We start from the raw sequence: 18090 nt of genomic DNA, 5'->3' as shown, positions 1-18090 counted from the left end.
AACCTGAGCGTCCTGTGTCCCGTCCATAAGAAAGGCGATAAGACTTTATGTGAACTTTGTGCGAACGACTAAAGCCCATAGTCAACGAAATAATTTGACCATACCAATTTGGCTTTAGACCTGACAAGTCCACCCTTGATCACATATTTATCCTGCGGCAAAAGAGGATTCAGGCAAGGAGACAGCCTTTCGTGTGATCTTTCCAACATCCTGCTAGAAAAGGCTATACGAGAGGCAAACGTCAATAGAAGTGGCACAATCTTCACCAATAGCCACATGTTACTTGCTTATGCTGATGATATAGACATCATGGGACGATCAGTAAAAGAAGTAACCGATACCTTTATGAAGGTCGAAGGAGAATCTGCTATAGTGTGTCTGGCGATAAACGGCGAGAAGACCAAGCTGATGGTGTCGACGCGCAATGCGTCAATTGAGATCGGACCAACTGTTGAAGTTGGTTGCTATAATTTTGAGGTAGTAAAAGACTTCGTATACCTCGGCACCGCCGTAAACACAACAAACGACATCAGTTGTGAAATAAAAAGAAGAATTGTGCCAACAGATGCTACTTTGGCTTAAGTAAGCACTTTAAAACCAAAACCACAACTCGCCAAACAAAAATAACGCTTTACAGAACACTGATGCTACCCGCGCTGATGTATGGTTCCGAAGCCTTGGTACTTGCGCAAGCACATAAGGCAGTTCTTGGCGTGTTTGAGAGAAAAATTCTTCGAAAGATCTACGGACCGATCTGCGTTGACGGTGAATATCGACGTCGTTTGAACCACGAGCTGTATCTGCTATACAATGACATCAAAATAGTTAAACGTATCGAGATGCAGCGATTGCTGTAGCTAGGCCATATAATAAGAATGAGCGATGATGAATCCACTAAAAAGGCGTATAAATTCGACCCACATGGCGGTGCACGCAGAATTGGCAGGCCAAAGAATAGATGGCGCAAACAAGTGGATGACTAGATGACAAGGCGCGGCATTCCAAAAAGCGAAGCACTAAACAGAGAGAATTGGAGATCTTTTCTTAGTTCGGTCTATGGAACAAATGTTCTGTAATGGGCCAGCTAAGTAAATAAGTATTTTGGCTACGTTGGAGGTAAAAACCTTTCCGACTGAAATTTGTCGGTATAGGTCCATGTTTCTATTGGTCTGTTCCTTTTCCGTCAGAAATTTGTCCGTATAGATCGTGGTTTTGTTGTAGCTCCCATAGAATGGTACCTCCCGAATTTCGGTATTTTGAAGGCTAGCCACATTGTTTTACCAAAATTGCTGAAATTTGGTATTTAGTCTTCTTCATAAGCGTATACAACAATACAACTCGTGGTGGAGGGTATAACAAGTTCGACCCTGCCGAACTCATGGCTGTTCTTATTTGTTTCGTCATATGAGCAGTAATGTTTCTCATAAACCTGTTCCGAACTCTTTTGATTCCTATATTTTAAATACGAAAACAAATGACTAAACGAAATGGGGTCAAAAAAAATGGAGCAAAATTAAAATCACACCTCCTTTTTACAACATTTATTTGCCCGCATTAGAAAAAATGATTTATTAATTATTTACAAAAATTATTTATTATTAAAAATAAAATCTCATACAAAAAATATATCAAATTTGATTTGATTAATTACTTTATTTATTTCGCACACAAAGAAAAGATAAAATTACAATAATTGGCATTCCCGCCTCCTTACAATTCGCATATCATTACTTTTTCCCCCTTTTCCCCAACGTCATGGTGTGATTGGTGGAAGTGTAATGATTCTTATGGGTGGTGAATTCAATATATTCCTCTTCTAGTTTCTGGCGTGTTTCTTCCAACTTTCGCTTTTCTTCGGCATGTTCCTTTTTCAGCTTATCGAAACGAGCATGCAGCTCACGTTCGTTTTCCTTGAGCTCCGCCTCTTTGGCTTTGACACGTTGCACAAACATTTGACGAACTTCTTCTTCCTTGGCCTGCAACTCATTGAGGTGAGTAGATCTTTTGACTTCGAAAATTTCTTGGAACGATACCGGCTTATTGTCATTATCCAAATCACAGAAACCCATTTCCAGCAGACGTGTTTGACGAAACAGGGCATAGTGTTTGTTGTGGGTCTGTTCACGCATATCTTCCATATTGGTGCGTATTAACATTTCCCGCAATTTCACGAAATCACAGTGGACCTCATTCTCCACCTGCACCGTACCCCAGGGATATTGACGGGCACGTACCTGCTTATTGCCAATTTTAACAAATTCTCGACTACCCACCACTGCAAAGGGTATGTGATCATTCATGGTGGCATTTGTATCGGCCACTGTCTCATCATCGGTGGGAAAACGATAAATGTTGACACCATTCTTCGATAATTCTTCCAAAATTTTCGATTTAAAACGTTGTAGCTCAGCTTTGGATATGGTGTCCGCTTTGGCAATGATGGGTATTATGTTCACCTTGCTGTCCAATTCTTTCATACAAAGCAAGTCCAGTGATTTCAGGCCATGTCCAGTTGGGCACAAAAAATACAGGCATGCATGTATGCGGCTATCATGGAAATCCACCAATGATCTGTTGATTTTCAGTTCCTCTTGTAGAAAGGACTCAAATTGTACATCAATATAGTCCACCACCGCCTTGAAAGAGTTATCCTTGTTGATTTGATCACCAAAGCCAACGGTATCACAAATTGTCAGCTTCAATTGGACGTTGCTTTCTTGCAGTTCATAGGTATTGGCCTTCAATTTGACATTTGGCAAAGTGTGGGGACTGGCTACCGAATCGAAGCTGGTATTGAACAGGGAATCCATTAGGGTCGACTTACCCAAACCCGTTTCACCAATGCACATGACATTGAAAACAAAGCCATTTTGCACACTTTTATTGACCAATTGATCGGGTAGTGTATCAAAACCAACATGGCCAGTTTGTTTTAGAACACGCGTTATCAAATCCTTGCGAGGTGGAGCTGACACTTCGATAGTCATTTTTGGGAATAATGATTATTTTCACTTCTGTTGCGTTCTTATGTAGAGATACTTTAACCTCGAGTGTGTTTTAACGAATGTTGACTGTTGTGGGAAAGTGGCATGTATTTATGTGGCTTACTAGCTACCTGCTGCTTTCATCAAAGGTTGTCATGGGTATGCTAATCTAATTGTCTGTCGTTAAGCATTTGTCCTTGGGATTTTCCATTCGCGAATCTTCCAAGAAAGTAATCCTTCTTACTAAAACCATAAAAGCAGGTAATAACGCCACCAGAAGTTGTTAACATAAACAACTAAATGTGCTAATCATATAAGAAGGTTGTTAAGGTCACATCTTCTCACCTTTGGCATGCAGATGTTAAATTTGGAAGGTAAAATAATAACTAACCTTCTTCTTTAAATATTGGTCTTTCTGGAAAACGATTAGCTACCTCTTCAGACTCTTATGGCTGGCGTTAAAGAAATTTTGGGATAAATATAATATGGAAAATTATCTTATTTAAAGAATAGGCATGCCCTGTTTTGTTAGAAATTTTTTAATAAAACAATTCTTGGTTGGCCGGGAAAACAAAAGGATTTTCATGTTCAGTAAATATTTCAACATTTTCTTAATAATGCGGAAAGATGTTTTTCTCAACCCTTCGGCCATAAATGATGGCATTTCTTGTAATTTTGTGGTGCTCATCTTAACAATTGCGGATGTTCCGAATAAATGTGGACCTTTGCCAAAAAAGCAGTCGTAAAGTTCTACCGATAGCAAGAGTGTTGTCAACTTTTATTTGAACTTTTTATTCATAATTTTGCGTTTTAATTTTACCGATTTTTGTCGTTAACTCAAAAAATGTGTTAGAGAATCGCACTACAGATACGACGAATCTGAAAGAATTTTGTCGATATGTGCATCCATAACGAAGTTATAGCTCTTTATATATGAACAAGTAAAAAACTATCAGTCGGCTTTGCCGACAGAGATATACCCTCAGCCTATGTGAATTGAAACTTTTTTATACGAACAGATCGAATGCATTAAGGGTCTTTTCAGAATTTTGTGGTCTTTTTTGGACATTTGAACTTAAAGCTCAAAAGTGTTGCGGAAGAGGTATTTCAAGGAATGGTATGTCGGTCCATTATAGAAGGAATCTTACTTTAGGAGTCATTTCGATTGATATCTCGCCCACTAGCCATTTCAGTGGGTCATCATAACTTTTGGACCAGTATGCCAGGATGCATGGACTTGTCCACGCAAAAGATAATATCTCTGTAAACAGGACCACAACGAACAATATCGGTATACATTTCCAAAGGATCTTCAGACTGACCTAAACTCAAATAGAACTTTTGTGGGGGAGATAACCTAAGAAGAGGACCGATATGGACTATTTTAGAAGTTAAATTAAATTTGTACAAAATATTAGGAGATCCAAACTTTGGACCACACTGGTTGTCCCATTCAAGAGATATCGTGCATACAATTTTAGTGAAATTTTTAAATATTGGGGGGGAATATCAGAAGTTGTGGACCGGTATTGCCCATCCTTGAAGTGGACAAAATATGACGAAGGAAAAATGTTGACCAAATCCGTTGATCAGTTCGAGAGTTATCGTGCTCTCCAGCCACTACATACGGTACCAACTTTTAACGTCGTAATTGAGGCAGCGAATGCGAGTTGCTTCAATAAATATCAAAGTGATTCGAAAGCAGGTCTTATTACGGACTTATCCGAAATTTTGTGTGGGAGGTAACCGAATGAGTGGAAAAATATAGTCCATATTCAAACCTGATCTATATTTGATATATATATATATATATATATATATATATATATATATATATATATATATATATATATATATATATATATATATATATATATATATATTAGGATATGTAAAGTATGGACGAAATCGGTCACTCCCTTCAAGAGTTATCGTGCGAACATTGTTTCCGAACATTTTTGAACTTTAGTGGGGGAGGTACCTGAAGGAGTGGATCTATATGGCTTATCTTCGAACTCAAACTATTGAACTATTACGAATTTCAAATTTTGGACCAAATCGGTTGATCCGTTCGAGAGTTACCTTACGCTCTAACCACTACACACCGTGTCAAAGGGGGTTTTGCACCTTTCAGGCTATTTTCTCAGGAAGTATGGACTTGCTCTTGGTGAAACTTGTAACGTCGTATGGGGGGCAGTGAATACAAGTTCTTACAACAAAAATGAAAGCGATTCGAGGGTAGGTCCTAAACTGAACTTTCCGAAATTTTGTGTGGGAGGTACCCGAAAGAGTGGAGCGGTTGCGTCCATATTGGAACCTCATCTAAGTCTGGTAGAAATTTCAAGATGTGCAAAGTATGGACCAAATCGGTTACTCCCTTCAAGAGTTATCGTGCGCACAAATTTTCCGAACATTTTCGAACGGACGGACATTGCTAAATCGACTCCAAATTGTCTGCTGCGTAAGTGCTGAGAGTATAAAAATATTTCCCAGATAATCTAAAGCGATAATCATATGAAAATTAGACGACCACTAAAATAATTATTTCTGAAAATTTTGTTGATAATATTAAAAGTTTTGGATGGGGATTTGATGGGTGGGCTATAAATAAAAAATGTCTGTACAATAAGTTAACATCAACTGGACATGGGCAAAGTACCGTTATCAAGAATTAAAAAATTAAAAATTAAAATTTTGATTGTCACCTAATGACGCCTTGGCTCTTGATTTCCGTTAATTGGACATCTCTTCCGAAGCGAAATGCGTAAAAACATTCTGCCCATCCCTGCAACCTTCTGAGATATATCGGTTCAGTTTTGGATATAGCCCCCATATATATATTTTCCCGATTTTGCTACAACTCGTTCAATTTTGATCGAATAGCCTTCAAGTGTAGTATGTGTAGCTACACCGATTTTTACAAAAATCGGTTCAGTTTTGGATATAGCCCCCATATATATCTTTCTCCGATATTTCTATAACTCAGTCAATTTTAATTAAATAGCCTTCAAACCGAATATCCTGAGGAAACATCCCATGTTAGATTTGAAGGCTATTCATCAAAAATTGAGCGATTTGTAGCAAAATCGGGGAAAGATATATATGCGGACTATAGTTGATATTTTTCATTCATATTTTTGTTCATTTTTGTATGGAAGCGGCAACACTGTGCGACATCGATATCCTCCGTCAACGGATATTGGACTGTAGATCTTTCGAAGAATTTTCCTCACAATCACACCAGGCCCTGTTTTATCTGCTTGGGCATATACACAGGTAAAAGTATTAGTTACTTCTTATCGTCAGCATAAGCAAATAATATGTGGTTATTGGTGTAAATTGTTCCATTTCTTTTGACATCTGCATCTCGTATAACCTTTTTCTAGCAGAATGTGTAATAAGTCACATGAATGGTTGTCTCCTTTTCTGAAACCTCTTTTGGTACTAAACTTTTCGGAGAGGTTCTTTCTATTTAAACTGACAGATCTCATGTCAGTTAATGTCATCTTACAAAGCCGAATGAGTTTTGCGGAGATACCAAATTCAGATATGGCTTGGAATACCTTTGAACGTAGGGGGCTGTCGAAGGCTTCTTTATAATAGACAAAAATATGTAGGTGTCGATCTGCATCTCATGGGTTTTTTCCAAGAGTTGCTGCAGGGTATATATCTGGCCAGAGGGAGATTTGCCAGGTCTAAAGCCGCATTGGTGTATCCCAATTATTTTGTTGACCGTATGCTTTAGTCGTTCTCACAATATCCCTGACACCATCTTATAAGCAATAGACTTATATCCCTTCTTGTGGGGGGAGCACAGGATGATCAGGATCCAACGCCGGGTACACGTTCTTCCTACCAGATGGTGCTAACTAGCAGATGCATAGAACTTATCAGCGTTCCGCCTCCGGTTTTTAACAGCTCGACTGGTAAGCCTTTGGCTCCTGCTGCCTTATTATTCTTTAGTCGGTTTATTGCTGTCTTTACCTCATCTTGGCCGGGCGGTATACATTCAATACCGTCTTCTGGGATTGGATCTGTGGTATCATCGTTGTCTTCGTTAGTATTGGATACCAGCAGTTTGGAAAAATGTTCTTTTCATACCCCGAGCACATTACAGGAGGATGTCTTTGTACCAAAGACATCAGTTTGACGCTTCTCTCTTTGGTAGAAATTTCGGACTCCATTCTGGCTTCTGTACATCTTGGTTTTTTTCCACTCCCGCTTTTCCATGTTTCTCTTTTTCCTGCGGAAAATACGTTTCTTCTCTCTCTCCTTTTCTCCCGATACTTCTCTCGTGCGCTACGCGTTACTACTGATTGTAGAGTAGAGAAAGCCCTATATGCCGCATTTTTTCTCTTCGGTAGCAGCACGACACTCCTGGTCATACCATGGGTTCCTTGGTGGAGGTCTCTGGTATTCAAGTACTGATTTTGTAACTGTTTGCATGCAATTGTACTGATATGTTATCGGGACGAGGACTGCTTTGATTACGATTACAATTGGGCCAGTTGAGTGGAATATGCTGTGGCTATCTGTTGTGTTTGCAGCTCACCGATGTGTTGTGTCTGTTCGTGCTTTATTTGCAACGTTTTGACGGGTACGTACCGATTGCTTTCACAATTTTAGGTGCAAACACTTTTCGACCGTGGATACCCCAAATGCCTGAAATATCTAATCCAATCTAAAAAATGTGTTCAGCCAGGTGAAAGGTACCGCCTATGGGGCTATATTAAAGTGTCTATATATCATTAAAATTTTTTTGTGGGTAAGTTTTATAACGACAGGGAACTTCAAAAGTCAAATTACGGGTAGTTCCGTCAAATTAAGACCCTCAAACTACCGAAATTCGGAAGGTACCGTTATATGGGGGCTATACCAAAACATGGACCTATGTTGACGATTTTTGGTGGAGAAGTTTTGTTACCAAATGTAAAATTACAGCTAGTTCGGTTAAACATTATAGCTAAAATTCTTAAAACACCGAAACTCGGGAGGTACCGTTATATGGGGCTATACCAAAACGTGAACCTATGTTGACAATTTTGGAAGAAGATGTTTCGTGACCACAGGCAACATCAATTGTCAAATTACAGGTAGTTCTATTAAAAATGTTATCCAAAATCCTAAAAATACCGAAAAGCGTGAGGTGCCGTTATATGGGAGCTATACCAAAACATGGACCTATGGTGACTATTTTTAGTGAAGAAGTTTCGTGACCACTGAAAATTCAAATATCGAATTACAGCAGGTTCGATTTTTGGTACTAAGTTTCATGACCACAGAGAACCTCAAATGTCAAATTACTGCTAGTTCGGTTAAAAATGTATCTAAAATTTTCAAAATACCGAAATTCGGAAGGTACCGTCATATGGGGGCTGCACCAAAACATGGACCTCTATTGACGATTTTTGGTGGTGAAGTCTCGTGGCCACCGAGAACCTTAATTGCCAAATTACAGCTAGTTCGGTTAAAATTTGTAGCTAAAATTGTCAAAATACCGAAACTCGGGAGATACCGTTAATGGGGGCTATACCAAAACATGGACCTATGTTGATGATTTTTGTTGGAGAAGTTTTGTGACTAATGAAAACCTCAAATGTAAAATTACAGCTATATATAATTGTTCCACAAACATCCCAGGCGGGACAGGGGAGACTTCTCTCATATCAATGAGTGCACCCCGATTCATATTAGCTCAATTATATGGGACCTACTGTTTATAGTTTACGACACTACTTGTGGAGAAGTTGTACAAGGCTGAAATACGCAGAAAATGTCGCCAACATTACTGAGGGGTATTTTGCCACCGTTGAAAAGTGTTTGATGTTGACTGGCAGGGGAATCGAACCCAAGACCTTCGGCGTGCAAGGCGGGCGTTTATACCATTGCACCACGGTGGCACCAATTACAGCTAGTTCGGTTAAAAATTATAGCTAAAATTCTCAAAATACCGATACTCGGGAGGTATTTCAACTGTAAAATTACAGGTAGTTTGATTAAAAATTGTATCTGAAATCCTCAAGTTACAGAAAAGCGTGAGGTACCGTTATATGGGGGCTATACCAAAACATGGACCTGTGTTAACAGTTTTTGGTGGTGTAGTGTTGTGAATCCTAAGATCCTTAAATGTTAAATTACAGTTAGTTCGGTTAAGAATTGTAGCTAAAACCATCAAAATACCGAAAATCGGGAGATACCGTTATATGGTGGGCTGTACCTAAACCTGGACCTAGATGACAGTTTGTGGTGGGGTAGTGTTGTGACACCTAAGAACCTTAAATATCAAATTACAGCTGGTTCGGTTAAAAATTTTAGCTAAAACCTTCAAAATACCGAAAATAGGGAGGTACCGTTATATGGGGCTAAGAACCTTAAATGTCAAATTACAGCTAGTTCGGTTAAGAATTGGAGCTAAAACCCACAAAATACCAAAAATCGGGAGGTACCGATATATGGGGGATATACCAAAACGTGAGCCGATATAGCCCATCTTCGAACTTGACCTGCCTATGGAGAAAAGACACTCGGGTGCAAAAAATCAGTGCTCTAGCTGAATTATTGTGGACGCTAGAGTGTTACAACATGGACATGGCTATATCGACTCAGAATTTTATCCTGATCAAGAAAATATATACCTTATAGGGTCCGAAATGTATATTTTACAGCGTTAAAAACAGAAAAACAAACACAATATACCCTCCATACACGCAGAAAAATTTATGCTAGAAATATGTTTGGATCCAAACAAATATATGTTTGGATCCAAACAAGGAAGAAATCGCATTTTATATTGGCAATTACATACATACTTATGTATATTTGAAATATGGCATATCCATATTTATTTAATATATAATTACATAATCATTTGATTCTAGATGCCTATTCCCCGCTGATGATTTCAACTATGAGGACAATTTGTTTTATTTCACAACTAAGGAGAAGCGTTCAACTACGTTTTTATATATTTTTCCTTTTTTTTAAGTGTGACTATTTACACATTATTTCAATCAGTTTTTCTTTTATTAAAGTGTGTTATGTATTTCTTTGGAATTTTGTATGTACCTATGTGTTTGTTGTTGTTTTGCCTTTTAATAAACAAGCTCAACATTTGTGTGTATACTATAGAGATAGCCAGTGAGTTCTTACTGAGAGCAAGTGAGTACACATTTCAAAGTGTTTTACATTGAATTTTACGCTCCCTTTCTCTCAGTAAGCGCCCACTGGTGCATGTGTTTGTTTTTTTTGTGCCTTTTGGGTTTGTACTTTTTTGCACCCAAACATATAAAATGTTTGCACCCAAACAAAAAATTGTTTCCACCCAAACATATCTTTGTTTGCAGACCCAAACATATATTATGTTTGGGACTGTTGCAAACATATATATGTTTGCTGCAAAATATGTTTGGGACATATGTTAGAGAGGCCGTATTTTTTTGCGTGTACTATGGTGGAGGGTATAAAAATGGGTAGTGGAAAACTATCGATTTTCCTCCTTCTTGTGCGAGGTACGAGCTGAGTTTATGTCAGATTTTTACAAATTCCATTGAGTTTGGCTTATATAGGTAGCTGCCAAGGAGTAATTGTTACCATGCAATTTCATTTTGTGAATTTCCAGTGTATCGAAGTCGAGCATATTCCTTTAAAGAGAAAAAATGCGTCTGTAAAAATATTATGGATCTGATTGGTGATTATTATCATGTAGGTTTCGCAAACAATTGTCCGTTTCAGTCGGTTAAGCAAACTATTTTTCACGAACATACCCAAACCGAAAGAGTACACTTCTCTTTCTCCGTGCTGGAAGGTATACAAAGTTAAGACGTTTTCCATTATAACTTTAATCTCATATACTATATCTTCTTAAAGCTCACAGTATCTTAACCCATAAACCGGATTTTCAATTAAAATATAGCAAGCAGTCCAACAACGAATTATAAATCCTCAAACCCCCATAATCGTATAAACAACAGCATCATAAAAAACACAAATTTCTGTCATAATCCAAGCATATGTATGTCCCCCTTTTTTATTATTCTCAGTTGATTTCAGTTATTACCATCATTTTCATATTACATTTCTAATAATACATATGTCCATATTGTCTGTGTGTGAGTAGTGCTTGTTTCCAAAATGATGATGATGGTGATGATGATATGATATAGACTCCAAATAGTTACGGTCATTATGTAGACTAATTTTAAGGCTTTTGTTTGGTCGACAAACAACCCCTTAAATTACCAACTTTTTAATCAACAGCTTTATTACAATTCCACACAAATAAACACCCACAACCTCTCCTCCCCCTCTTCTTTGACATTTCTTACACTAACACTTTGCCAGAGAATAAAAAACAAGCAAAACAGAAATAGAAAAATCAAGACTCAAACAACCATGACCATATGTTAGTTTGAATGTCTGTCCCTGTATTTTACTCAATTCGCAAAAAATAAAAAAGCCATCGTATACTGTACCCTAACACTGCTACTGACGATAAGGATGACGATGATGATGTTGGTAATTTTGTAAGAAAGCATATAGTTTGCAGAGTATAGTATTTTTGCTTGGTTAAGGCTATGGAAGTTCCTCTCCGTCCCACTAAATAAGATGTTTCCAAAAAACATCTCCCAACAAAGAAATTGAAGAAAACGACAATTGTAACATGATATTTTACTTTTATACGAATGTTTTCAATAGCTTAGGGAGTTTTCTTTTTCACAAATTCCTTCGTTGTATTCTTTTTTTTTGCTTTTTCTTCCCTTGCTCCTTGACTTCACAAGGAACATTAAAAAGGATGCTTGTCGGCAATTCAATTTGTAACGAATTCAATTCTACAATATCTCAGCAAACTTCTTTACGTCTATGTGTGAGATTTCTTGCTGTTGTTGTTGTTATTGCTGTTATTTTTGTGTTTTCCTATCTCATTGCTATTTCATTTTATTAGTAAGTTAACACCCACAAAATGATGTACATAAATACGTATGTACGTAGTATGTCTGGCAGCTTTGAACAGTGGAGGAATAAATAAATAGAAATTAATCATTTAATTGTTTAAGGAAATTGCCTAGTAATCGTATCTAACCTCGAACTATTGCTTGAGGCTTCTCCAGAATTTGAAGTAAAGTAATGATGTAGTTGAAAGTGGATTTGCTTGGTCCAACGCTGCATTAATGTGTTCCAATTAATGTTGAGATTTCCATTTAGGTCTCTACAGGAGAATAGACAAGAGCAAAACCATAAGTTTTATGTAAGACTATTTTAGCATATTTTGCATTTCGTCCTAGCATTGTTAGATCTATATCAAGGTCAAATATTGGCCTTAAAATCCTGTAGCAAAAGATTAATTACTTACTTACTTAGCAGGTCCATTACAGAATATTTGTTCCATAGATCGAACCATTTCTCTCTGTCTATTGCTTTGCTTTCTGGAATACCGCGCCTTGTCATCTCTTCATCTACTTGCTTGCGCCATCTATTCTTTGGCCAGCCAATTCTGCGTGCACCGCCATGTGACATGTATTTATACGCCATTCTTATGATATGGTCTAGCCAACGCAATCGCTGTTTATCCGTAGATCTTTCGAAGATTTTTTCTCTCAAACACGCCAAGCACTGTCTTATCTGCTTGCGCAAGTAACCAGGCTTCTGAACCACACATCAGCAGGGGTAGAATCAACTTTTTGTAAAGCGTTATTTTTGTTTGACGAGTTGTGGCTTTGTTTTTGAAGTGCTTACTTAAGCCAAAGTAGCATCTGTTGGCCAATACAATACTTTTTTTTTATTTCACAACTGATGTCGTTTGTTGTGTTTACGGCGGTGCCGATGTATACGAAGTCTTTTACTACTTCAAAATTATAGGAACCAACTTCAACACTTGGTCCGATATCAATGGACGCATTGCGCGTCGACACCATCAGCTTGGTCTTCTCGCCGTTTACCGCCAGACCCACTTTAGCAGATTCTCCTTCGACTTTCATAAAGGTATCGGTTACTTCTTTTACTGATCGTCCCATGATGTCTATATCATCAGCATAAGCAAGTAATATGTGGCTATTGGTGTAGATTGTGCCACTTCTTTTGACGTTTGCCTCTCATATAACCTTTTCAAACAGGATGTTGAAAAGATCACACGAAAGGCTGTCTGCTTGCCTGAAACCTCTTTTGGTGCAAAACTCTTCGGAGAGGTTCTTTCCTATCTTAACTGAAGATCTTTTGTCAGTTACAGTCATTTTACAAAGCTGAAAGAGCTTTGCGGGGATACCAAATTCAGACATGGCTTGGAATACGTTTGAACGTAGCGGACTGTAGATGGCTGCTTTATAATCGACAAAAATGTGATAGGTGTCGATCTGCATCTCTTGGGTCTTCTCCAGGATTTTCCGCAGGATAAATATCTGGTCGATGGTGGACTTGCCAGGTCTAAAGCCGCATTGGTAAGGTCCAATTATTTCATTGACCAAGGGCTTTAGTCGTTCGCATAATATCCCTGACTCTATCTTGTAGGCGATAGGGAGAAGACTTATGCTCCTATAGTTGGATCACAAAGTTTTATCTCCTTTCTTATGGACGGGACACAGCATGCTCAGGTTCCAATCGATGGAGCTATCTGATGCTGATGCATACACCTTATCAGCGTGTCGCCTCCGGTTTTAAACAGCTCGGCTGGTAGGCCTTCAGCTCCTGCTGCCTTATTATTCTTCAGCCGGTTTATTGCTGTCTTTACCTCATCTTGGCCGGGTGGTATACATTCAATACCACCTTCTAGGATTTGATCTGTGGTATCTTCGTCGACTTCGCTATTATTGGATACCAACAGTTTCGAAAAATGATCTTTCCATATCCTTAGCACACTATCTGTATCAGTTACCAAATTACCATTCTGGTCTCTACAGGAGGATGTGCCAGTGCCAAAGCCATCAGTTTGATGTTTCACTCAAGCAAAGTAGTAATACGAGCAAAAAATTTGTCGGCTGGTCGACCATACTCTTTTAAATTACCCTCATTCGAACCAAACCCTATATTTAGGGTCAGGTGTAGGGTCTCACGCTCTTCAGTTTTAGCGTCACAGATTATCTTATTCAAATCGAGACCTGCTACGACTTTGACGACATCTAAATACCCTAAGTCTATGACTGTAAACAACTTAAATTGTTGACTAATGATTCAAAGAAAATAGTCACCACAGTCTACACAAGTAAAATCCTCAATTCTTCATCCACATTTGGGCGGGATTTTTGGAGCGTTCGGCCCTGCATGTATTGTAATTAAAAAACCTAGTCTTAATTGCACAATTTTGTCTTTGCTAACGTAATTGTTCTTATTTCCTCGGTAGAGGGCGCTTCTAAAACCTCTGCCTTTAGGCTAATGATCGTATATAGACTTTAGGGAATCAAAAATATGCGTATTAATGGTGTCGGACCCCAAAAATACATGGACTAAATCCATTTCATGCAATTTGGAATGGATTTAATCTCGTATATAATGCAAAGGCAACGATTCCGATGGAATAAACAAATGGAAGACGAAATTACAAATTATGATATTCCAATTTTGTTCGGCTTATGGGAAATATTCTGTAAAGGGCCACTAAATTAAAGTAAGTAGGAATATCTATCAAACCAAACCTGTTCTTTTCCCAAGTCCCAAACTAGACTCCGAAAAGTTGTGTGGCTCCAATTCGAGTAAGAACGCCATCTAAAACATAACTATGTCAAGGTGATTATCCTTGCTAACTTGATTGTTCTTATTTAACTCGGTATAAGGCGCTTCTAAATCCATTGTCCTGTACACTTTCATACGATCAAAAATATGCCCCATCGTAATAATGGTTCTGGACCCTAAGAATGCTTGGACGAAATCCATTTAAGGCAATTTCCCTAAAGGGCCGAACATCTTCTTTTCCAAAGTCCCAAGAAAGACTGGGAAAAAGTCCATTAATGAATGTATGCTAACGTGATTGTTCTTACTTAACTCGGTAAACGGCTCTTCTTAAACATTTGTCCTCTACACGTTTATAGGATCAAAAATGTGGCCCATCGTAATAATGGTTCTGTTCCCCAAGAATGCCTGAACGAAATCCATTTCAGGCAATTCGGAATCGATTTAGTCGCGTATCTATATACAACAAAAATTATCATACTTCAAATTGGTTTGGCTTATCGGAAAAATATACTGTAAAGGGCCAACCAAGTAAAGTATGTACATAAGTATCTATAGCAGAATCAATCCTATTCTTTTCCCAAGTCCCAAACAAGACTCCGAAAAATTCCGTGACAGATTTGTTTGGCTCCAATTCGAGTAAGATCGCCATCTACTGACCTCTAAAGCAACACCATGTTGAGGTGAATGTCTTTGCTAATGCGATTGTTATTGTTTTCCTCGGTAGATGGCGCTCCCATAAACTTTAACGTTTTACAGTTTGATACGATCAAAAATGTGCTTCATCGTAATAATGGTTTTAGACCCCAAGAAAGCTTGGACGAAAACCATTTCAGGCAATTTGAAATCGACTAATACCCTAGACAGCGTTAATTTGCATTAACTGCCTTAATTCAAATTAATTCGTGCATTATCCACATTCCTAATGCACAAAATTAATTGAATTAATTGAAATTAAAAGGCATTTAGGTATTTCAATATGGCAATACCGTAGAAGAGAGCACATATTCATATGAAGGAGAGAGCATATTCATGCTCTGAGATACAAGGAAAACAAAAACTACAGTGAAAACAACTACAAAATAGCAATCAGCTGTTTTGTAAATGCAGGAGCTGTCGTCTGTCAGGCTAAAATTAAATGCACATCTTAATGCAAATTAATGCTGCCGTCTGTCTAGGGTATTAGTTCCGTACCGATTTAGTCCCTTATGCATGGCTGCTTGGATCGCACGCAACTTTCGCATCGATCACACAACATTTTATACAAACTTTGCACATCGTAATACTTTGTTCAAGTGTGCCACCGTGGTGTAATGGTATGCACACCCGCCTGGCCTGTTGGAGGTCATCGCCTGGCCTGCTGGAGGATTCCCCCAAAATCTCATAGATGATAACAAATTTAAATAATAACAACAATCCAGTGCAAAAACGGACATTTTTCGGGCGGAGACGACAGCTCTACAACGACTTCATACCTTTGTTAAATTCTCTGTGAGCAACTGGAAAGACAATGTGATGGACACTAATGGAACAGAGAGACGTCTTCCTCCGATGCTTTAGGGAGTGCCAATCCAGACTAGATAACTTGATCGGCTTCAAATGCGAGGCGGAGTAAATAACAAACAAACATAACTCAAGCTATAAATAAAAGTCTACATAGGACAACGCCTTCATAAAAGTGATAAAGTTCACGTTAAAGTCTATGCGACAATCGTTTAGAAATGTTCATCGAAGATAATCCTTGTGATTCTGATTAGAATGATATACTTATTTCGTGGGCTAGTTCATGCTTGTTGACATAATGACCGAATGCTCCATAAAAACCTACGGTAACCAACTAAAACAGTTGGTGGTCATGAAACTTTCAAAAAAGGGTCTGCCATTAGTCCAACCTTTAATGCTATTAATATAGGGATGAACGATACCAAGCATACGGCTGTTTATGACGGTTTTAACATGATAAAGCCTAGGACTTATTTTGGTCCCTCTTTAATCTCTAATCTGAAGTGGACACTGACATCCCCTTCTCACTACGTGCAAACAGACTCTAAATTCATACGTGGGTACCAGAGACCTCTAACAAGGAAGCCATGGTTTGACCATTCAAGGCTACCCGGAAGAAGAGAGAAATGGAAAAGCGGGAGTGTGAAAAAATCGAAATGTACAGGAGCCATAATGAAAGCCGAGAATTCTACCACAGAGTGAAAATCAAACTGATGGGTTTGGTACAAGCACATCATACTGTAGAGCCTAGCAAAATCATTTGGTAACAGATACAGATAGTGTGCTCAGGATATGGAAAGATCATTTTTCCATACTGTTGGTATCTAATCTTGGTGAAGACGACAAGGATACCTCAGATCCGATCTCAGAAGATGGTATTGAATGTATAAACCGGCTGGAGAATAATAAGGCAGCAGGAACCGATGGCTTACAAGCATAGCTGTTCAAAACCGGAGGAGAAACGCCGATAAGGCGTTGATGCATAAGCTAGTTAGCTCTATCTGGCAGCAATAACCCTTACCCGACGATTGGAACCTGAGCATGCTGTGTCCCGTCCACAATTAGGGAAATAAGATTCTGTGTTCTAACTTCAGGGGCATAAGTGTACTCTCTATTGGGATATTGTGCGAACGACTTAAGCCTGTGGTCAAGGCAATAATTTTGCCATTCCAATGTAGAGCGACAACTACCATCTAATTGTCGATTATAAAGCAGCCTTCGACAGCCCCCTACGTTCAAAGGTATTCCAAGCTATGTATGAATTTGGTATCCCCGCAAAGCTCATTTGGCTTTGTAAGATTACTTTAACTGATACTCGGTCTTCAGCTAAAATAGGAAAGAACCTCTCCGAAGAGTTTAGTAACAAAAGAGGTTTCAGGGTTTTCGCGTGACTTATTCAACATTCTGCTGGAAAAGGTCACACGAGATAGAGATGCTAAAAGAAATGGCACAATTTACACCAACAGTAACTTGTTACTTGCTTTACTAATCTTATGGGCATCTTGGGACGATCAATAATGGAAGTAACTGAAAACTTTAAAAAGGTCAAAAAACATCTATGGGACAATCTGCATTGACGTAGTATGAACAACGAGCAGTATCGGTAATAAACCGACATCAGTATAGTAAACACATCGAAATACAACGATTGCGTAGGCTATGCCTTTGTCATAAGAATGAGTGGTGATGCACCCGCTTAAAAGGCGTATACATACGGACCGTCGAACTGGAAGACCAAGACTTCGATCGAGCGAACACGTGAAATCAGAAAACTTAATATCCTAGATTGGGAAAATAAAGCTACAAACAGAGAGGTATGGAGATCATTTCTTATTTCGGTTTATGGTTCTTCAAAGGCCAGTTAAGTAAGTAGGTAAGGATATTTGGTTTGATTTAGAAGTAGCCCCCATAAAACGGTACTTTCCGATTTCCGGTATTTTGAAGTTTG

The 18090-nt window shown here is 38.4% G+C and overlaps 1 protein-coding gene across 1 annotated transcript; it reads right to left on the bottom strand.

The window, feature by feature from the left end:
- Positions 1 to 1727: 1727 nt before the first annotated feature.
- On the bottom strand, positions 1728 to 2987 carry LOC141406754 (septin-2-like). Its single transcript, XM_073992758.1, has one exon. It carries the CDS (start codon positions 2985 to 2987, stop codon positions 1728 to 1730), a length of 1260 nt encoding a protein of 419 aa, XP_073848859.1.
- Positions 2988 to 18090: the final 15103 nt, after the last annotated feature.

Source organism: Musca autumnalis, unplaced genomic scaffold (assembly GCF_047663935.1).
Source record: "Musca autumnalis isolate F117 unplaced genomic scaffold, ASM4766393v1 scaffold_5, whole genome shotgun sequence".
Classification (NCBI taxonomy): domain Eukaryota; kingdom Metazoa; phylum Arthropoda; class Insecta; order Diptera; family Muscidae; genus Musca; species Musca autumnalis.
This window is presented reverse-complemented; position numbering and strand designations above follow the sequence as displayed.